Source organism: Chanos chanos, chromosome 16, assembly GCF_902362185.1.
Source record: "Chanos chanos chromosome 16, fChaCha1.1, whole genome shotgun sequence".
Taxonomy (NCBI): domain Eukaryota; kingdom Metazoa; phylum Chordata; class Actinopteri; order Gonorynchiformes; family Chanidae; genus Chanos; species Chanos chanos.
This window is the reverse complement of record NC_044510.1, coordinates 13489114-13511581: the sequence shown is the minus strand read 5'-3', so window position 1 is coordinate 13511581 and position 22468 is coordinate 13489114. Positions and strand designations below refer to the sequence as shown.

The 22468-nt window shown below is 42.9% G+C and overlaps 2 protein-coding genes across 3 annotated transcripts in view; one reads left to right on the top strand and one right to left on the bottom strand.

Moving 5' to 3' along the window:
* The first annotated feature begins 10960 nt into the window (after nt 1-10960).
* Nucleotides 10961-13740, top strand: prr7 (proline rich 7 (synaptic)). The gene is made up of 3 exons (XM_030794098.1): nt 10961-11273; nt 11409-11420; nt 13307-13740. The coding sequence occupies exons 1-3, from the start codon at nt 10961-10963 to the stop codon at nt 13738-13740; spliced, it is 759 nt and encodes a 252-aa protein (XP_030649958.1).
* Nucleotides 13741-21252: 7512 nt separating this feature from the next.
* Nucleotides 21253-22468, bottom strand: part of dbn1 (drebrin 1) — a 59366-nt gene continuing 58150 nt past the window's right edge. The window contains exons 14-15 of one of the 2 annotated variants that reach the window (XM_030793211.1): nt 22085-22190; nt 21253-21563 (exon numbers count right to left, since the gene is read on the bottom strand). In XM_030793211.1, the coding sequence (XP_030649071.1) occupies nt 21511-21563; nt 22085-22190 (159 nt within the window). In that variant the 3' untranslated portion in view covers nt 21253-21510. Of the gene's footprint in view, nt 21564-22084; nt 22194-22468 lie in introns of both variants that reach the window. The other variant, XM_030793212.1, reaches the window with a different exon arrangement.

Here is a 22468-nt window from a genome sequence, read left to right as displayed (position 1 = left end):
TGTGTGTGTGTGTGTGCGCGCGCTGAAGTACTGTTTGTATGAATGTATGTACTGTTGATTTTAGTTAAGTTTTCTCTGAGTGCTTTCATATGGTTCATAATCACTTGTATAATTATCCAGTACCCCACCATCTATGAGAGATCTGTTTCTAGTGGGAGCTTTCAGGAGGTCAAGTCAGTCTACTGGTTTTATTATTTTATTTGAATTTTTTTTTTTTTTGTATGAAAGCAAAAATAAGAGCACATTGATGTAATGAAGGTTGTCGTTTTGTTTGTTTGTTTGTCTGTTTTTTTGTTTGTCTGTTTGTTTTACCATTGATTTGCATTTTCAGACATGGTTCATGTGTACCTCAGTGAAACAGTGAAAGTTCAGACTGCTCATGTAAATCCAATACTACACATAAAGTAGGGCTGGGCATTATAGCCTAAAAATCATATCAACTTTTCATTTCACCTTTTAATAGTAACACTGTACAATCAGGGCATGGTGGTTTTTTGTTGTTGTTGTTGTTGTTGTTTTTGTTTTTTATTAAGTAACATGCTTCAGTTTGCTATTTGCCTTTTATTGTTCTACTTAATTTGTGCGACACAGAGAGCTTGTATTTGTTTACGTAAAGGTTTACGTTGCCACGTTTTTTCGGTTGTTTATTTTTGGGGATTTTTTGGGGGTTTTTTTCATCTGAATAGGCTAGCCATGACATTTTCCAAAATGCTTTTTTTTTTTTTTTTTGCCCATTCAGCCGCTCGGTGTGGTAGCCTACGTGTGTAAACGTGTTTTTCCTTTTGAGAAAACAAATAGGTAACTGGTATAAAGGGTGAACCAGTATCTCTCCTGGTAAGACCATTCTACCTCCCAGCCCATCTGGCCAATCTAGAGGCCAGTGTTACTACTGTGCTTAAGTAAATACGTCTGACGCTGTTCAGACGTGAATCGGCGACGACTGCTTCTGTTCCGTTGTGGGCGTAGGGCTCTGCCGTAGAGCGTTGGCGTCCTCGCCTCCAGGTGCACTTGTCCGCATCGCCTATGAAAGCAAAAAAAAAACAAACAAACAAACAAACAAAAAAACAAAAACTGAGCCCATAGGTGTCAACTGTCTCAGAGTTTTAAGTGTGCTGATCTGAGATCAGCTCCCCTCCCGCCCCCCCCCCCCCCCCCCCTCGGCGCCGCATAACTGCAGTTATGCAAAAGGCAAAAACTGACCCCAGATCAGCGTTCTGAGACCTCTGATGCATACGACCCCTTGCCCCCCACCCTGATTTGCTTCATTTGCTCTCTTTACGGCCCTTGTGTGTTGTTTTTGTATTTGCTCATGTCCTTTCACATCCGTGTGGTCTTTTCTGACTGTCTGAGATGATTCAATAAAAACCAATTGCCAAATATGGATTTAAAGATATCATGAGTTATAATTTTCCTCTTATGACTGAATTTACATCGTAACTCTGTTGTATGGATCATTTGTTACGGTTTGGTTTTAAAGGTCATATTGACCATAGTGATAAAAGAATGCTTGTTTATTCATTTTATGTATGTATTAAGTTCTTGTCATTTGGAGAAGCTACATTTTTTAATATGTCCTCCAGGGCACTGGAAACTATATTGGTGTTCAGCTGAACACTGAGGAAGATGATGATGATGATGATGATGATAATGAGGGAGATAATATCATGTGGACACCTGTGTGTTACACAGAAGGCTGTCTCTGCTCTTCACTGTGTGTGTGTGTGTGTGTGTGTGCATGTGTGTGTGTGTACATTCACGTGTAGATGTGTGAGTATGTGTCTGTATGCATGTGCATGCGGTGAATGTGGGCATGAAAGCGCCTGCGTGTGTGTGTATGTGTGTGTTTGTGTGTGTCTGTGTGCGGGGGTGGGTTTGCAAGCGTTTTTGAAAGTGTGTGTGGGTGTGTGTGGGCATGTATGTGTGCGACGAAAAAGCAAAACAAAAAAAGAGCTTCACCCTGTTTCCACCTTGTTCTCTGTGAGAAACTGTACATTTCACATAGAGCACAAACATTTGCTTGCTTGTTTGTTTGTTTTGGCCTGAGTATTTTACTTGACTAACTTCCCGTTCAGTTAGCCGGGTGTATTTGTCATACCAGCTGCCTATTTTGGGAAAATGCCTGGGAGAGAATTTAAAATCTTAACATTTTTGTAACCAAGTGCAGAACAGTTTGATTGTGTCCAGAGCGGCTTGGTTTCACTACCATATTTAGACATAATCTATATAGCCACTGGGTTATCTCAGCCATTCAGTGAGGCTTGTGCGGTGACCCAGTCGGCTTGGTCGGTCGATATTCAGAAATATTTTAAAGTTGTATGTTGTCTTACAAACGTAAAGCGCTGTCGGTCAGAGTTTGAACAAACGTCCGACGATACTTTGATTTGTTGTCGTTTTAGGAGCTTCGGGGTAGACTTCGGATGCTTTCTCGCCCTTTTAATAGGGCGAAGTGCTGAAAGTTACGCTGGCCGTTTTTTTGGGGGGGGGGGGGTTTTTTCCCGTGTCTCTGTTGTCCGTCATAATATTGCTTTCGGAGGCGATCCCTGCAGATCTCACACACCTCTGTCTTCTCACCAGTCCTTTCGGTTGCCCGGCAACGCTCTTTAAGAGGGATTTAAAAGAAATAAATAATGCCGCAAATAGAGTCCTCTGTTTTTTAACGTTCGGATGGAGGGGGGGGGAGATCTCCCAGAACCAACCGTCTGTGTGGTATAGACACTGCATCTGCCTCATGTCGCGAGCGGGTTTTCGGTTGCCTAGGCAACAGAGGGCTTTGTTTTCCACCTTCTCTCTCTCTCTCTCTCTCTCTTGCTCGTTCTCTGCGCTGTAACACACACCAAGGATGTTCGATTGTTATTGTGATGTAGCGGACACGGGGTGATAAGAGGCCGCTTATAAAGACTGTTCACCTTATCTGCTCTCTCTCTCTGTCTCTCTCTCTTCCTCTTTCCCTCTCTCTCTCTCACCTCTTTCTCTCCCAGTGGTGGGATCTTCCAGTCGAACAGTTTAATCCCTCCACAGCTAACTGACAGGCTCTTCGAAAAAAAAACCCCAAAAAAAACAAACTGCGATACATCATTATCATCCTGTGTAATCTGTAATCTGTTGGGGTTTGTCAGTTTGTGCAGCATTGCTGTCAGCCAGGGCAGCCAGCTGGGTTTTGTCACTTCTCAGCCAGGTGTGTTCACACTAGGTTATGAGGATTGCTCAGTTTGATTTGAATTGATTTTCTGCTGCGACTGCAATGATTTTTCTCTTTTTTTCCCCCCAGCGAGGTTCACCCTCTGCCTAGTGATGCTCAGCTCAATATTATTCCCAGCGCTCCAGTGTCCCCGCACATGTCAGTGGACACACAGCTCTATGGTACTTCCTCTGTCGACTGGGTAGCACTGTCTGCCAATCTTTCATTCTGCTTTGATTAGGAGGATATGCCCCCCCCCCCACTTTCAAATCTAGACTCCTTTCAAGGTTTTCTTTTTTTAGTAGTATTATTTTTCCTGTTAAGTGTTTTCTTGTTTAATGACTTCTTAGACCCCAAAGGGAGTCTTAGGCCTGGTTATCATGCAAAACTGCTTCAGGACAGTGTGAATTGTGACAGGGGACTGTCCAGTTAAAACAGTGCACGACCAAAGCTTCTCTTTATATGTCTGTTAAGCCAAAGGAGCCAACTGGGACCTGGGCCCGGTCATTTAAATACTTCAAATAGTTATCTGACCAAGGTCTGGTTGCCATCTCTCTCTCTCTCGATTCTGTCCAGTGGTTCTGGATAATCCCAGCGGGGTCGTCAGGCTGGCTGGCGTCTCGGCTTTGGCCGTAGTTTTAGACAGGCCGGCCAGGCACTTCCTGCCCCTCTGCTCACATTCCAGAATTCAGAATCAAATTACCCATTCTTCCTAATGACAGTGCGTGAATACATACCTTTTGACACCTTGAAAAAGTTTTGTTTAGAAAAAAAAAATCTGTAAACACATTCCATAATATAAAATATAAATAACATAAAAAATGTAATATAAAAACTATAAAATCTGACGGCGAGGGAGGAACAGAGAAGAGGGGTAATGCTCTGAAGATTTATTGATTTAATATGCTCAAAAAACCTGAAAGTTTATTTGTTGTTGTTGTTGTTGTTGTTTTGTTGTTGTTATAAAAGTCAGCCCAGAGTCAGAAGCCAAAGTGACAGAAGAAGAACCACAGACAGAAGTGGTGGGTCGTTCAGCGTCGGACCAAAGCCGCGCTTTTCCTCGTCTCCTGAGAGTACTCTCACCTTTTTTTTTTTCTCCCCCTCTTTAATCTGTCAAACAACATTTATTACAATCATGTAATGAGGGAATCTGTTCCAGATGAAGATTTTATGGGGAAAATAAGAGCTGATGAATTCGATTTTGACGCACAAAGTTGGTTTACTATATCATTTGTGTGGTGAGCCCATACATGACCAGAATTTTGCCTCTCTGCAATTAGCACAGTCAAAGGACATCTGAGGACATGCCCTGTATAGAGATGAAAGGCCTAGATGTTATGCTTACTGAGAATTCAAGAGTGTTGTCCAAAGAATCCCCTAGATACCACACATAAAAAGCCCCCTCCCACCCCACCCCAATACACAAGAGAGGCAAGAGGGATTTCGGCATTTACTCACAACACAATGGACCTTGTTCTCTCTTAAGTGTCTCTGCTACTGATTCGGTCTGATTCATGTGTCATGCGTCAGCCCCGCCCGCTTCTCCGGGGTGTCATATTGGCCCCTGGAGACGGCCACCAAGTCGAGTCATCTGGTGGCTTCCCATAGTCGATACAGTCGTTGGAGTACTGCCCGGTGCAGTGGGGGGGGGGGGGCAACCTTTGACCTTCTTGATCATTGTCATGTGACAATGACTTGAGTCATCGTTCTCTGTGTGTGACATGAGAGCGGTGAATTCCCGATTCCACGGTCTGACACAGGAAACAGCTCATACGCTAATCTCACCCCGTGTCACAATAAATAAAACAATACCAAAAAAAAAAACCCTATGAGAAATAATTCTCTTTCCCCAGTCAAACCCAGCGCTGAAATCTATTATCATGTCTTGCCCACAAAAACGGTATTAGGGAAGAGCCTCCGGGTTACAACAGAATGAGAGCTGTTCTGAGAATCAGCTGTTGTGAAAAGATATACGGGACTGATTGTGTAAGTCCGAGGCAATGGAGAGAGGAACAAAATGTTCCTTCACTCTCCATTCTAAACATAAAAGACTGTAGCTCTGACAATAACTCAAGGTTGATGGCTTTCAAATGCCTCATGTAAACCTAGTGTGTGTTTTTTTCGTGACCGTGTGAGTGATTGAGAGAGAGAGAGAAGGTGTGTGTGTGAGTGTGAGAGAGAGAGAGAGAGAAAGAGAGAGTGTGTATGTGAGAGACAGAGTGTGTGTGTGTGTGTGTCTGTGTGTGTACACCACATAATGCTATCTTTCTGGGGCCTGGTGGGGACCAAAATGCTGGTCCCCACTAAGAGAACAACAGTTTTCTAAACTATATTGTTGTTACGGATAAAACAAAAAATGTCAAAACATTTCTTTTGTTAAGGTTAAGGTTAGGGTTAGGGATAGGGATAGGTTAGTATTCTTTAGTTCCAGAATAATGGGAGTCAGTGGAAAGTCCCCACTAGGATATGAGCACAAACTTGTATGTGTGTGTGTGTGTGTGTCTGTGTGTGTGTCTGTGTGTGTGTGTAACCTTGCCTGCTTTCAAGGTCAACAAGTATGAATGAAAAACATTTAAACGTATTCCAAATATCCTTAGATTACGAGTACGGACTCACTATTAGGGTGGGGGGGGGTTGGCACGAGGTGTGTGTGTGGGGGCGGGGGGGGTTGTGGCAGTGAAAGAGCTCATCTCTCTGATCTTCAGCATTCATCAGCTGTCCAATGAGCAGAAAGAGCTTTTTTTTCATGTATTCATTTTTCTTTTTTCAAACCAGAACAAAGACGTCTTCAAGGAGAATGAGCTTGAGGCTCCTTGAACAGTAGACAGACATTGAGTCTGCCCATGCAGGGCCATAGTGTGATGGCGAACTGAGCTGTGAGAAACCAACGAAAGTGCTAACGGCGAGATAGCCAGGACCAAAGTAAACACAAACACCCCTCTGAGATGAATGGAGGGGATTGTTTTTAAACATACTTTTTTTTTTCTTTTTTCATTTCCCACATCGGTATCGTAGGGGCGGCATCTTAATTTCAACAGCTGCAAACAAGGAGACGAAATAAAAGAGCAAATAAAAGGTCCTTTTTGTGCGCGTGGTGCTATTTTAACACCATGACCATTGGCGTGCTGTTATTAATCAGTTGTTTTTCAGCACCCCATGTCCAATCAGGCATCAAGATGCAATCAAACCTCTCTCAATCAAGTGGCAATCATAAAGCCACTATACAACCGTGGCAATGAGCGGTATGGGATGCGACAGGCCGAATCTTCATTCCCGCGCGAGTCCCATGGCAGGCAGCTATGAGCTGGGTTGTCATAGCGATGGTTTGAAACGTGCGCACTAATGACGGAAAAGAACATTGGGCCAGTAATGTCACGGCGCTAGCCCCGCGCTCTTAATAATGTCTCGCAGTTACCCGCGGAGACGCCCAATCACGGCAGAGAGAGGACGCTCTGGTGTTCTGCGATAGCCTGCCCCGCGTTCCTTCGCTATTTTAGGTCTTCCGTGTCATTCTGCTCTTTCCCAAATCTTATCCGTGTTGTGTACATAACTACGCCATGTAGAGGTCACATACTGTAGCAGAGTCTGATGAGGAAATCCATCAGTCACAACAATGTGAAACGAAACGATAACGATGAATGAGACACGGAACCTGTTTGGACGAAACGCATCTCTCTAGGCCTTAGAGGCACTAAGACGTAATAAGGTACATCGACCCTAACCCTAACCCTAACCCTTTTAAAGTAAACAAACAGTGCCAAAGCGCTGATGACGTCAATAAAAACAACACACAGCAGCTGATTATTGAAGGAACTGAAGAAGGGCATATAAAATCTTATGCTATCACAGAAGATTGTACAGCAAATTGCAATGTTTTTTAAACAAAAACACCAATCTGTAAGGGAAATGGCTTAGTTATGACAAAACGTTGGACTTGTGAAGTTGGGGACTGAAGCAATAAGAGGACAGGAGGTTCACTGTTGATGTCCACAGACTCCACTGGAATGTCCACACACTTTTTTTTTTTTTAAAGCAGTGGAATACAGTGGAATTCCCAGAGCAGAAGAGTCTGGTAAGGACTCAAAGGGATTTGTTCCCATTCAAACCCCCAGAGGAGTAGCACTTATTCTCTAAGCAAAACACCAGCAATAGTCAGAATGAAAGTGATGTGTGCGCAGACATGCACGCACACGCGCGCGCGCACACACACAGAGCGGGTAAGAAGTAGCTCAGTCGACCTCCCTCACAAAACTGTCGACCAGGACTCTCACTCTTGAGACGCAAAGAGAGGTCCAGGCCAGGGTCTCCTCACTTGAACACACAATGCTATCATTGTCAGACGCAGGAAGTTGCTCATAAGATCATTTGGACTCCACTAGAGAAAATTCTGCTCTTTTCTGCCAGATGAGGTCATATTTGAACTTAATGCCTTATCTGAACTTCAGTGGCTGGATTCATTTAATCATAGGGAAGTGCTGGCCTCTCCCAAGAAGTGTTGTTTCAGGAGCACCTGACACCAGACAGATCATACATTTACCTAAATTTACACGCTCTTGACATGCCGTTTACCGTAATTTACGTTAAAAAAAACCAAGCAATCCTGAATATTATTATTAATATGGAGTGAAAGATTCATTATGTAGCCAAATAGGTGATCCCATTTTCAGTTTGTTTTTTCTTGTTGTTCTTGCAATTTTTTCCATAGGGGTTTAAGTGGATTTCCGTTTCTTCACGTCCAATTATTTAAATATTTAACAAACATAAGGCGTTCAACAGGTTTCAGTGTCGACAATGAACCATCTGGCACCTCCTCATCCGATAAACTGCTTCTGAAATAAAAGCAGAATTTAATTCACGGAAAAAACGACTCACGTCCTAACAACACTGATATAAACGACTGTGACAAAACACTGAGGTAGTCAGTAAATAAATCACTGGTCGTGGGACCCCTTTACAATAGTAAGGCGGTAACGTAAACATACTCTCTTCACATGCAACTTGTTACATGCGAACCAAATGAGTCGTTATTTTTAAGGTCGAACAAACAGTTAAGGGGAGGTGGAGCGAACGTGCTGGCAGAATGTATTGATAATCGTGTTCTTTAATGTTAAACTGAACACGACACGGCTGTCGTGATTTAATGTCGTTGGTAACCGGCGCTGTCAGTCGGGTTCATTGATTGCTTGAAATATAATCTACCAAGGACAATCATCTATTCATTTACTCCGTATTACTCAACGCTGAGGCACAGACAGGCATGACGCTCCGACGAATAAGAGGCGCAACGTGTGTTTTCTTTTTATGGAATTGAATGTTGTTCCGAATCCGAGCGGAGAGAGAAGTGAGTTTCGCCGTATCACGAACAGTCTGTCCCTGACATCCTAAGCAATGGATTGGAGTGATTCGTGCCCGACCTCTGAAGCGGTGCTACAGGTTTGATTGACCAAGACGCACAAGGGAAGACGCATAGCAAAGGTAAACACACATTTTTATGTTTGACATATTATCGTTTCAGCCGTGACAACAAATGAAACCCGGGGGGCGGGGGAGGGGTTCGATTTTGTCATATATCAGGTGTTACCTACATCCTACAACCTATGGTATTTAAGAGATTTTGTTTTCTTTCATAGCACTGGATATTGTTCAGTTGGAATTAAACTATGCTCGTGCGGTTGGTGAGATTAAGAGAACTGATCTGTAAAGTGACGGTTACTACTCTGTATGCCAGGCACCTGCGCACATGACGTTTTTTAAACCGTTTTCTTCAGTACACTAAATTATCTGTTTCTTGAATCAGAACGTAAACGAATGAGAGCGAGGGTTATCTACATGGAAAACTGTGAGCTTTTCATATTAATGTGATAGATGTAACGCAGTTCGCGTAATGTGCGATTCATTACCGGTGCCCGTGATCAAGACCTCAAGGATAAGAGCGTTGGTTCGCCTCTTGCAAACACACACACACGCACGCAAACACACACACACAGGGAGAAAAAAAAAACTCCGTATTTTTTGTTCGTTTCGAGCGAAAAATGAACCCCTGCCAGGATGTTTGTGGAAAAAGAAATGATAAGATGTGATGCACAGTAACTTAGATGTAGAATGTTATAATACTTGGATTCACGTGTCAATTAATTCATATTGTTCATCAGATTGCATTTATCAAGTGGACATTTAAGAGTACACAGGGTATGTGATGCAACGTTGTTTTTAACATGATACTGAAAGGTGAATTGTTGCAGTTTTCAGCATATTTTCTTCAGGGTTAATTAAAGAGTGATGACAGCCTCTTTCTCTGGCTCACCCCTGCAAGAGCTATGAGTTTCAAGGATAGACTAAGGTGACCACTCTCCCAAACATTAACACAAAAATCAGCCCAGGTCAGTAGCTAGCCAATTATGGGCATTTCTTAAAGTCAGGCATAGAACCATTCAAGAGATGTGTCTCAGATGTTCCAGCTGCAACAAGACAAGTAAGAAAATACTAAGCCACCAGGTGTAATGATGATGTATAGTAAGTGCCCTGAGAAGTGTGATTATATATTTGTCTACTGTCAGCCTCTTAAAACAAGTTGAGAGTGAGAGAAAGCGAGATAGACAGAGAGAGAGAGACAGAGAGAGAGAGAGAGAGAATTGTAAATGAAAGAGCAGAGTATCAGTAAAATAAATGAAAAGATTTCGTGATGTTGTGTGACTGGATTATTATGGTGTTCGAGGGGTGAGGGTCTCCAGCGAACGTTTAGGATAAAACTGTACGGCATAAGCGGTTGCATAACCGTATCCAGTCGTAACTGTTGCAAGCTACGTTTATTCGTAGGAGGGGGGAGTCTAGGAAGTGGCAGGTTGAGAAGTATCATTAACAGTAAAAGACACGGCAGGTTGAAAGGCATCATTAAGTCTCGAGTAGACAGGAGGGTAAGAGAGCTACGCAGACTTGTACTTTAGACTCAATGAGAGCAAGGAGCTTTCACGCTGTGGACACTATTGGCTCATGTTGGTACACAAGAGGCCTCATTTTTTTCTCTTTTTTTATGTTGAGCAACATGTAGCCTACTTTTCCTCCCTCTCTCAGATGTATGAAATGGATACTCGCCCCCCCTCGGAAGTTAACGTCAGGGTTTTGCTTGCACAGCTGAGACAAGTTTTCGGAGAGCGCCAGTGTTTCAAATATTGCTGTCTGTGTTTTGAAAATACTGCAAATTCATAATTAATAACGACCGCCCCCCTGTCCTTGTTCTTCCCTTTCGCTTAGCAGCGTGAAAGCTGGTGTCCTCCGGAGATCTGAAGACCTGGATCCGCTCGAACCGGGAACATTTCGCGGGAGGGATCCCCCGGCACTAAGTTGCTTCGTCACGACAGCAGTCACGAGGGGCACACCTGTGGACAACCAGATTTCGTCCTCCCTGCGCAATCTCATGCAGGTGCTAGGGAAAGCCTTGCAGACTTGGCAGTACTGGAATATTTGGCAGGCTAGTGCTTTGAAAGCATGGACTTTGAGGTTAAGAAATTGAAAGGAACATGGCCGATGCTCTGTTTGACTTCCAGGGCACTTTGCTAAAGGGAACAACCAAGCAGAAACACTGAAAGTAGACTGGATTGCAAACAAACTCCTCACTAATAACTGCAACTCCAAAAGGAGATTTGTTTGTCCAGCTACCTGTGGTGCAAGACTGAACAGACGGAAAGTCAAATTTGAGGAGTCTGTATTTCTCTCTAGAGAGACTTCCAACCTCTCACCCCACCAGTACGTGGAGGTGCTAGGGCTTCATTTACCGTGCCAGCCATGGTGATGTCACAGGGGACGTACACGTTTCTGGCGTGTTTTGCTGGATTCTGGCTGGTCTGGGCTCTCATCGTCATGCTCTGTTGCTTCTGTAGCTTCCTCCAGCGCAGGCTGAAGCGCCGGCGCGAGGAGAGATTAAGGGAGCAGTGTTTGCGAGCATTAGAGATGGAGCCCCTGGAGTGCCACACTGGAGGAGGCGGTGGGGGATACCCTCCCAGAGACCCCCCACAGTTCAGTCCACACCCCCAAGTGCTATCCCCACCCTTGCCTGTGGCTCACACGTTCCCCCAGGGGGGCTGGCCCATCCCACAAGGTAAGTACATCCTCACCAAGGACAGCTCTTCGCCAAGCGAGTTACGTCTTCACAAGCGTTTCCTTTTTTTCTAAGGGATTTATCTTGAGAAATTTTAGTTTGTGAAAGTTCTTGAGATAACTCCAATTCATCTAGTACTACCACTTGGTCAGAAATATAAGCAAAGAGTGGGTTGTCAGACTCTGTGCTGCATGGATCGCCCTGTGCTAAATAGAAGCTAAGGTCTAGCCGCAACGCTAAAAATATATACACTCATACAACAGGAAATGGAGGCTGCTGCTTGCGCTCTTTGCAGGGCGGAACTTGGCAGCTGTCCTATAGAAGAGTTACATATATGCTTGAAGGCCCCCTCTCTCTAGCCTCACACAAAAAAAAATGTGTGATTTAGCCAATTACAGCCGCGAGGGCCTGTCTGAATAGTCGAAACGAGAAGTGTTTGATCTGGACCAGGGAATGAAATGAAAGGTTGCTGTCTCTTCAGAAAGAAAGAAAGAAAGAAAGAAAGAGAGGGGGGAGAGAGAGAGAGAGAGGGGTTTGCCTGTACCTGCCCTGGATGCTCTTCCTCATGAATGTAAAAGCGTTGCCATTCTCACAGCATCGCAGCGGTCTGAGAGATCCTGCAGCCTCGCAGAATAAACAGCTCTCTCGGCGGCTAGGGCCAACTCATGGGAAGTGCACTGCGGGAGAACGACCTGTGCTGCATTCTTCCACGTATGACATGGTAACAGCGAGTCATGCGTGGGCAGCGAGTGGGCAGCGAGGTACAGAAAAAAAGCGCTCAGAGCAGCAGCCAGCGGTTAGCCTACTGTGTGCCAGGACTTTAACGGCACAGCGCCAAGGAGAGGAGAATCCTTTGCTTGAGGCACAGAGTGTCCCTTTGAAGAAGACCCAGGCAGACGCAGGCTTGGGTAATGACCACACAGTAAGGGCTTGGTTTGAGTGGGCTGGTAGCAAGAAGAGTCATCTGACTTAAAACAAGATCAAAGGACTGCAAAGCATTTTTTTTTTCCTCAGCAGGGCAGTGTAGAAACGCTGTAATGCTTTCATTTCAAAGCATTTTGCTCGTATCAAAAATGATTATACCGATAGGTGTTTCATTATGAGTTCTGCACATTTAACTTAAAGGGACACGATAAAAAAAGAAAAAAAATCTCATAATATGCTAAAATCTACAGAGGAAAAGAAAAATCACAAGGATTATCGCATATGCATATGCATGCACAAATTAATAAAGACAATCTCGTGCATACTCAACACCAGAGACCGAAGGTTCGTGGACAGCAGCTGCTTACTCTCTGTCAGACGAGGGAGGGGTTTTGAAAGGTATCCTTGAATGGCACCACCAGTAAACGTGGCTGACAGGGAGTGATCCTGTCCTCTGAGACACCGAATCACCCTGTTTCGTCAGTGTTGCCTCCAGCTCCTGAGTTTTACCCAACAGGCTGTACCTGTGTTGTGCGTTGTTTTTACCAAAGAGGGTGTACCTGCACTATGTGTGGTTTTACCACATAGGTCATACCTGTAATGTACTGCTGCATCATCTCAGCAATATCCCAATTATTATAATCATTACAAAAATATCATTGTATCCTTACCATTAAGCACTATTGCAAACAGAGAGGTAGTAATTTGCTGATTTGTACTGCATAAGTCCTCGTTCTCAAGAGAGATTAGAGATAAAGAATACTCTTGCCACTTTTGCCGTTCACTTGACCACCAAGACTGATCATCCTTTGACAGAGTAAAAGATGACTCCAAAGGAGAGATTTCATTCCACTCCCCCATAATAAACTATGTGCTAGTCCAGCCTGATCTGAAGATAGTGTGTTTCCTCAGATAAGTCTGTTTATAGTTTTACGCTGCTTTGTGACTCAATATCTCATCGAGATAAAGGAAGGCCTGTTCATTCTGGTTGGTGTGCAGACTTCCTTTGTGTTGCTTTAATTAAGCAAGTCTGTGGCTGCTTCCTGAACTTTGGGTTTATTTTTCATTGTAAGCTATTACCGTGACCTGGTTCTCTACTCCACTTCCAGATTCCGATGTTTTTGGGAAACCACCGTGCTACGAGGAAGCTGTTCTAATGGAGGACCCTCCTCCCCCCTACAGTGAGGTTCTGGCTGACCCGCGGGGCGGCACCTACACCAAACCGATGCAGCGTTCCTGTCGGGAGCACCAGGAACCCGAGACCAGCAAGATGGCACCAGTGACAGTGTTTTCAGAACGAGGTTACTCCTCTCTCATCCGCCTGCCATCCGCCAGACGCTGGGACTCCCTGGGGCATCTCCTCTCCACCATGGACCTCAACCACAACCACTTGCCGGCAGACGCTCAGGCTGCTGCTATCGCTACGATGCCCCGCGAGGGCCGGACTCACACAGACCTGGGGCTACATAGTCTCAGGGGTCTGGAGCAGGGCTATGGCCTACCCACTGCCTTTCCACTGCTGGGGAGGAGTACCGCTGTCTGAGTATGACCTGTCATATTTAATAATTGGTCATGACAGGAGAGCCTGACTGGGTTGAACGATTATTAATCTTCAATTGGGGTCAAAAGATTATGACTCTTCAGTTGTCAAGAGGTTTTCGAAAGCTTTTTTCTTTTTTTTTTTGAAGGCTCTAAGGAAACTTTGTTGTGATGTGCTGGAGACTCATAGCCAGATGGAAAGGATAAGATATTGTGTGAACGGTTATGAAATAGCTTTCCCTGGATGACAGGGACAAACCAGGAGAGTTTTTGGAAACAGTTTTCGAGGGGCGGTCAACAAGTTTCTTTAGCAGCTGAAAAAAGCACATGGACTACTCGGCATTGGCTATTTTCTCCTCATGTTTTTGCAGTGTGAGGCGGAAAAGCACATTACATTCTCCCTCTGACTCTGTCTCTTTCTCGCTCTCTCTCTCTCTCTCTTTCCTCCTCCCTCTCGTATTCTCTTGGTGGCATCCTCGCCTGATGCTGAGTAGGAACCATTATGTGAGTGCTGTTGCCATGGCACCCAGGAGCAGACTGTCTGCATTCATCCAACGACTCACCCATTCTCCTCCTCCCCGCTGTCCTCTCCTCTGGACCTGCCTGATATAACACCAATTGACATTTAGGCCTACTGTCCCATCTTTGAAAAATGGTTAAGGCCACAGCCACCACAAAGCAAAAAAGAAAGAAAGAAAGAAAGAAAGAAAGAAAAACAAAAACAGCAGTAACAACAACACAAAAACTCCTCGTCTAGTATCTTGTACCATATGTAACGACAGAAAAATTGTATTTAATTCAACGATGGATGAAGCGAGTTGGATCCATTAAGATAAAACAAGTTCTGAAGTATCGTTTGAATATACAGCTCCTCTCTCTAGAGAGAGAGAGAGAGAGAGAGAGATGTTGAACTTTTGCTGAGGTAAGGCTTATCCTCACTGTGACTGCCTACTGCTCTTCAAGACCCTGTTTTGAAACTGTCTGTGAATATTGGTGAGACAACTAGCTCAAGTGCACATCTGAGGGAAGTCTCTGACAGAGCTTTTAAATCATTAGCGCACGGGCAAGCACGAGGAGAGGCAGCTGTCATCTCCCTCTGTAAAGTCAAGGACCATGTTTCAGTAAATGCATTATTTAAATTGCTTCCCAGACTGGGATCACCCGCATGTTTATCTTGAGGAATGCGAGTTTTTTTTTTTTTTTTTTTTGGTGGGGGGGGGGGGGGGGGGGGGGGTTGTTTTGTTTTTTAAATCTATAGGCTTTTTTTTTTTTAACTAACAACACCAACACAGACTTTCTTGTGTGATACATCAGTCATTTAGATTAGTCATATAGTGACAATTTTGTTTCATGACATTTTCCTATTACTGGCACCTCCAACATTACTATTATTCATACTGTTGGCAGACACTAGTTGAATGGTGTAGGAAAACATGAATTTTCCAGTCACATGGTTAGTAAAGGCATCTTGACATGTTTCAGACTAGTTAAGGAAACTTTTATATAAGGGCGTTCACAAAAAGATCACTCTTTATCTCTGGCCTGAATGTGACAGTCAAATTCACAGGGAAATGTTCAATTCAATGATGTGTATGACGAGTCGAAAAAACAGCTGAAGACTGGGTGTATACACCCTCTCCACCAAAGAAGTTGGTCTTGAAGTAAAATGACTTTTAAATCATTTTTAAAAATTACAATAAAAGAGGAAAAGGCGGGGGAAATTAAATTTCCTTGTGTATCTGGCTGTTAGTATCCTGGCCTTGATGTAAGCCTTCCAATACGAGGAATGGTCTGTATCAACCTTGCCTACATATTGGTGCTGTCTTGAGTTCTCTGTGGTAGCATAACTTGCTTTTTTTCCAATTCAGCGATTGTAGTCATATGGAGAGGGTTGACTTCAGTTTTCCCTTGAGGCATCTCGGTCGTCATTTTTCTCTGTTATGTTTTACCACCGTAAAATGAATGTCCCTACCTCACGAAGTCTAATGGCTCTCTTTGTCAACGCCTCTGCGCGTCAATGATGCTTTCACGAATCCAGTGGGTGCTTTCAAATGACATTTGATTAAAATAGCCTCCATTCTGGAAGGCTCATCCAAATGAGAAAAAAAATGTAATTAGTGGAGTAATTAGGCCCCTACTAAGCATGGAATTAGCACAAAGCTTTTACAGACACTTGCAAAGATGTCCTATGGTGTCTACAACGACATGTTAAGATTTCGAAGCCTTTAACACGAACGCCATGATCACTGGATCGCTAATATAATTTAGGATGCAACTTCTAAAACGTGAACCATTGTTCTGTTTTGCAAATGTAATTGTCAGAACTGTAAAGACTGTAACGTTGCCTAGTCCATCCTGTCTTGGGCTCTAGTCGTTTTGTCATGTTTTAATCGAGCTAAGTAGACCTGTTCTGAACGGGAAGGTACTTCCACGGTACAAGCTAGGTCAACTGTTGCATTACAGAACAGAGTGAATTTACGTACCTCAGCAGTCATTACACATATATTTAATGGTGTTTCATCTCATCCTATGTGTTTCAACCTGTCACATACCTAATAATTTGTGGCAACAAGATCTAATGCCACCTTTATCAAGACCTGTTAAAATCTAATGCCACGCAAACACGCGTCAGGTGAAGCAGTACTAGGACGTGTTGTCAAAGGCGAAATGAATGTTGACTACCCAAAGCAAGGCAAATTTGTCCAGAGTTTGACAAAAATGCTTTAACAAAAGAATCCTTTAGCTTGCGGAGTGACAATTTATTTCATTTTAATGAGGACGTGGGCTTATAGGAAAATGAAGGAACGTTAGCCATCAAACTAAGCTCTCTACCCTGGTTTGTATTTTACTTCTTTTAGCTACAAGATAAAAGACCATTAATATCTTTAAAAAATGACTTGTGAATGTTTTGCCTTATAATGATGACGATGTGAGTCGGGTCATGAGGTTATTTTAAGAGGAAATGCCTATATTTTTGTACGGGAATGAACCTATTAATTTGCACAGAACAATCACGTCAAGAGAATGCAGTAGAGGAAAAAGCGGTGGAGTGTAGAATGGTCAAATGAAACGGTATTTAGCCTTAGCATGTACAGATATCTTCTTTTTCCCAGGCCGTAAGTGAAACTAAATAAGGCGTTGTATGTGACACAGAGGAAGGGGGAAATATTTACCTCTTATTTACTTTCTTTGAAAGTTTTTTTGTTGCTCCGTGCTCTTTTTTTCCTCGATTTTTGCTTCCTTTCTTTAATGCATTCTTTCCGCCGTTACACAAGAGCGGCAAGAGACAGGTGTAAACTGACGTCCCCCTGCAGGCATACGTGTTGCTAGGCGACCAAACCCGAGCTCCAACAGTCTGTTTACATGGCATAATAAAAGTGTACAGCAGCCTTCCATCGCAAAAGCCACATTATATCACCCATGAGCTGTGCTTTGCGTCTGACAGGTCAGGCGGTCGTACTTGATGTTTGAATCTTCAGTATCTACACATTTATGCGATGCCCAATTGGATATATACAGTATGTATGTAAGGAGAGATTTTGTGTGTGCGTGTGTGTATGAGAGAGAGAAAGAGGGAGTGAGTGCAAAATTCATTAAAACATATTTCCACAGCACACTAACAATGTACGAGTGCAATCAAATAAACAGGTGATTGGAGCAGGTCATTTAAGGTGGGACCGGTTGATATGTTAAGTATGGTTTGTTTTCAAGGTAGCCACACTCTCTGTGTATTCTTATCTTACTTTTTTCTTTGCAGCGAGCATGATCATGCTTTTTCTTTTTCTCCTTCTGTTTTTTCAACCGAACTGAATCTTAAGCAATCCCTGGTTTGTAAACTTTCTCGGACTAAAATGTGACAACCACGTCGGATTACGTAACGCGTAAGAGACTTCAGAGCAGAGTACCTACTACCCCTTTTCCACTGCCGCGGTGCCGGTGCCGGTGCCCGATCGAGCACCGGCACCCGCGCTTTTCCACTGACAAAATACTGGTGCCGGAGCCGAAAACTGGCACCGGCACGGCACCACAGAAATGCTGGTCCCAAAAGTTGGAACCGCTGACGTCAGAGGCTATGCAAATAAAAACCACGCGAGAACCAATCAGTTCAGCGTTTGATACGTGACGTTCTTTAGAGAGGCGGGAGTAACAAAAAACGTCTGACCAAGTAGCGGTAGGCTAAAGGATATTTGTAGCGTGAAAATATGTATATGATTAAAAGATGCATGAGTAACAATTTGTGTCTACATCAATACGGGCTGTTGTTTACATGTTACATGAACGTAGTCGGACCCAGAGTGGTAGAAAAAGACACTCTCTCTCTCGGCTCTGGCTGGTGCAATTAAACCACTTCATGCAGACCTTCATTTAAACACTCGTTTTAACTTTTGAGCTAAGTGACAGACTTACTATTTTCATGAATTTTGCCCCCAGAGCGAAAAGTTCTGGGACAAAATTCGTGAGGTGTTTCGCTGTGTGGAAGCCTAGCGTAAAAGTAAATTTATAAAGAGCAAGCAATGCGTTCTGTCCGACATTATTTTTTCCCCACGGAAATTACCCAAACTTTCGCTATGTAGCGTTCGGTTCCCAAACCAGTGGAAATGCGGGCCGGTTCTCAAAAGGCACCAAGGCAGCACTGGCTCCGCACCGGCACGGGCACGGGCACCAGCACCGTCGTAGTGGAAAAGAGACATACGTGTCCTGCTGTAAGGAACGCACGGACTTGAAAACATTGGCACGAAGGTTATCAACAATCAGTGGACATTTTTGTCTTCTCTCACAAACTGTTAATGTCAAGCTGTGACTGCGTGCCATGCCACGTACATGTAGCATGCAGCGTGCGTGTGTGTGTGTGTGTGTCTGTGTGTGTGCGCGTGTGCGTGCGTGTCCACCAGATTACCACAGTTGTGTGCTAACTTTATAGCTGCTAATGTATTCTATATCATGCGTTCCTGTGAGGATCTTTTTTAGAGTTATATATTATTAACTGAAATCACTGAGTCATTGGAATTTGCCGACATTGATATAATAAAATGTGTGAAAAAAAAAAATGAAAAACGTTTGAGTCCTCTGTCTGAACGTCCACGCTTTCATTTTTCGAATTTAGAAGAAAAACCCCAACAAACAAATAAGCTGTTCTACAAATATTTGGATTTTTTTTAGAGTATTTTATTAACATACATAAGCACGTAGGCATGTCACAAAATATCTTGTGCTTGTTTCAAAAACAGAGCGTGTGAGAAGCGGACGGAGAGGAAGGCAGAGATAGAAAATAAAACGATAGAAAAATCAAAAGAGAGAGAGAGAGATAGAGACATAAGGAATTGCTAAGCCTTGCTCTGGGTCAAAGGGGAAGTTGTTGTAATAATATAGTTGTAATAATAGTAGTAGTAGTAGTTGTAGTAGTAGTAGAAGTGGTTGTAGTAGTATTCTCCTAGTAGTGCGAGTGGGCAAGAGAGAGAGAGAGAGAGAAAGAGAAAGAGAAGGGAGAGAGTGTTACTGTCACTACTAAGGAGGCAGGAGGGAGAAGAGGATTACATTATGTCAAAAGAGCCTTTAGTTACTGTTAAAGATGCCAGCTGACTTCCATCTAAAGCCTGCATTTTCTATTACCCATCAAAAGAAACTTCTAGAAAGGATCCGCTAAAACGTTCCAAAAACCTTCCCCCCGTTAGCGTTATCACACAGGGCCTTTTATGCGTTGATAGTTATTAGCTGCGTTGGTATTACTTTCAAATCAGCGATATTTACAGAGAAAGGACACTAACGCTAATGTCATTTTATTGCTTGCTCATTTCACACACAGAAGTTTTGGTTGTAAAAAATACCATTCTTTCAAAAAAAAAAAAAAAAAAGAAAAGAAAAGAAAAAAGAAGGCGGCGAAGCATCTAAAAGTTTCCATGTTCAAATGTCAACTACAAACAGGATAGGAAAAAAAAAACAACCTGATAAGTATCAGCACAGGAAGACAGAAGACAGTCTAAGCCATCGTAAGAGCAGTACAACAAACCAAGACGAGAGGTAAGTCTAACGAAAAAAAAACAAAAAACAAAAAACGTCGTCTAACAGCATCAGAATATTTAACATGACAGTTGTTTAGATGTAGAAAAAAATTTCGTTTTGTGATTTAGCCACTGAAATGGAATTCACAATCAAAGGTTTAGGTTGAAATTCCCAAAAAAAAAAAAAAACAAAAAAAAAGATCTTTCAGTTAAAGAAACATAATCCTGTGTAAATTGTAACATTTATGAATGGGGTAGGGTGAACTCGTTATGGTCCAATCAAACGGATCTTGAAAACTATATTACAAACGATGCCTGAGGGATTATTCTGATGATGAGAGAGTACAGGTGATTATCATAACTGATTCAGGTTGGGGTCTGGTTTCTTCAGTAAACCAACATGGGGGTGAATATAAGCCACTACACAAAAAAACTCTCTCATCCTTAATCAACTTGGTCTCTCTGCAGAGACGTAGCACTTTCACAAAACCCGAACACAATACACACAAACGTACACTCACACGTATACACACACACACACACACGCACGCACACACACCTACAAACACCTGGCCAAACGTGTAAACTAAACATATTCCCCAGTCGAGTGCTCTAAAAATAGTTATTGCCTAAGTTACTTGACAAATTCAAACTAACACTATTGCAACATTTCAAAATGTCAGAATATCAATTTGTATACATATTTTATAGGTAGTCAAAATATACATACGCCCTCTAGCCCTAACACTCTGAAGAGCTACTATGTCAACACAACGGTACAACAGAACAAGAACATACCAGAAATAACTGGCACTAAACCAACAAACAAAACAAAGTTTAAAAACAAAACAAAAACAACACTTATAACGATTCCGTAAGGATACGTTCTCTCTCCTTTTTTAAAACCAAAATAAAACAAGAAAAAAAAAAGTAACAATAATAATAAAAGAATTTGAAGGTTTTTTTCTAACTCAGGCCACTTTAAAAGTGCTCGTTGTGGTCTACCCTCGCGATTCACTTTGAAGAGCACGAGGTTTGAAGTCTTCTGAGCCAAAAATCAAGATTTTTCAAGTCCGTGGCTACAGTTGATTCAAGTCTGTCTTATGTGTCTCCTTCACGTTTCTGAGTAGGCACTCTGCCCCTCTTTCTTCCTTGGTTGGGGGGGAGAGGGGGAGTTAAAAAAAAAGAAAAAAAAAGAAAGCTGGCTATGATTGTTGTCCACCTCAAGGGCTTTGAATATGTCTCATGTCAAGCCAAAGGACTGACCATCACAAAGGGGCTGGTGGGGGGGTGGGGGCACCAGTGCTAAAACAGGGTGCTCAGTTTGCTACCATACATGCCTGCTAGGCACGAGGGGGGGGTGGGGGTTAGGAATTAGGGGGGGTGGGGGGGGGGGTACAACACAGACGAGATGCACACTGTGCTATACTCTGCATAGCTAAAAAGAGAAACAAAATAAATAAAAAAAAAAAAAAAAAAACCACACACACACACATACACACACACACGCGCACACACACACAGACAAACCAAGTGCTCTTCAATCCCGTTGGCATCTTTAACAATAACATGAATCCTTTTTCGGTGGCTAATATCTTTTTTTTGTTTGTTTGTTTGTTTTTTTCTTTTTTTTTCTCTCTAGAACATCATACAGATTTTTGTTGTGTGTTTTTTTTTTTTCTTTTTTTCCTATTCTGATGCAAGACTTGGAATAACATTTTGTGAAATTGGTTTCTTGAAGAAATGTCGCGTCTACTTCCCTCCTGTTGGTGGCGCTAGTCCTCATCCTCCATCACCGGGTCTGTGTCCCAGCACGTGATGTCAATCTCTGAGACAAAGGGAGATGAAATGAGATAAAATGAGACAAAGTGAGAAAAAGGGGAGACAAGGTGAGAACACAGCGGTTGCGAAACTTGTTTCTGTTACTTTAGCATAAGACAGCTAACATAAACAAAGATTACTGGGAACAACATGGTAAAAAGTCTTTAACAGACGAAGACAGTTTGTTTAAAACTGTTGCCTTGCTCAGTGAACGTTTGAGAGACTGACGCAAAGATGAGCGAAGCAAGCTATGCGTGTTTCAACTGAAATCTGACCTGAGATCAAGGACACGTACAGAATTTTCTACATATTTTTATATATTGTTGTACGAGTTTGAATCATCAGTTTAATTCCCATGTAAAAATGACCACAGTGACTGATGAACCATATCAGATTTGGAGAGTTCAGACACATATCTCTGTCAAGAACACTTTTTTTTCTTTCTTTTTTTTCTTTCTTAGCCACTTGAGACTGTTGGTAATGTTACTGTTGTTTATGTTATTGTTGTTGTTGTTTATGATGGCATACCTGGTGGCTTGTTGTAGAATGTCGGCGTAGGGTTCACCTTCCCAGAGCATTCATCTGATTGGCCAAAGTCTTCCTCCTGTGATTGGCTGAAGTAGCCTTCACTTGCCTGCATACAAATGTACATGAATCTCTAGTGAGAAATGACCACATACACACACACACACACACACACACACACACACACACACACACACACACACACACACTGTTTCACCACTGCATTTGGCTGTAATATTGGCACTGGTATTATTCAAAGGTCAGGTTTGAAGGAGAGAAGTGTGTTTGTCTTATGTTCTGTTTCGAATGAATGAGCATGGCAACCATTGATGATTCACACTGACTCCCTACTGTGAAGTCTCTACCCCTTTCAGTGACTACAGTGCC

Bases quoted from the DNA above. Each gene is read 5' to 3' on its own strand.
- prr7 (XM_030794098.1), top strand. From the start codon at position 10,961: ATGGTGATGTCACAGGGGACGTACACGTTTCTGGCGTGTTTTGCTGGA.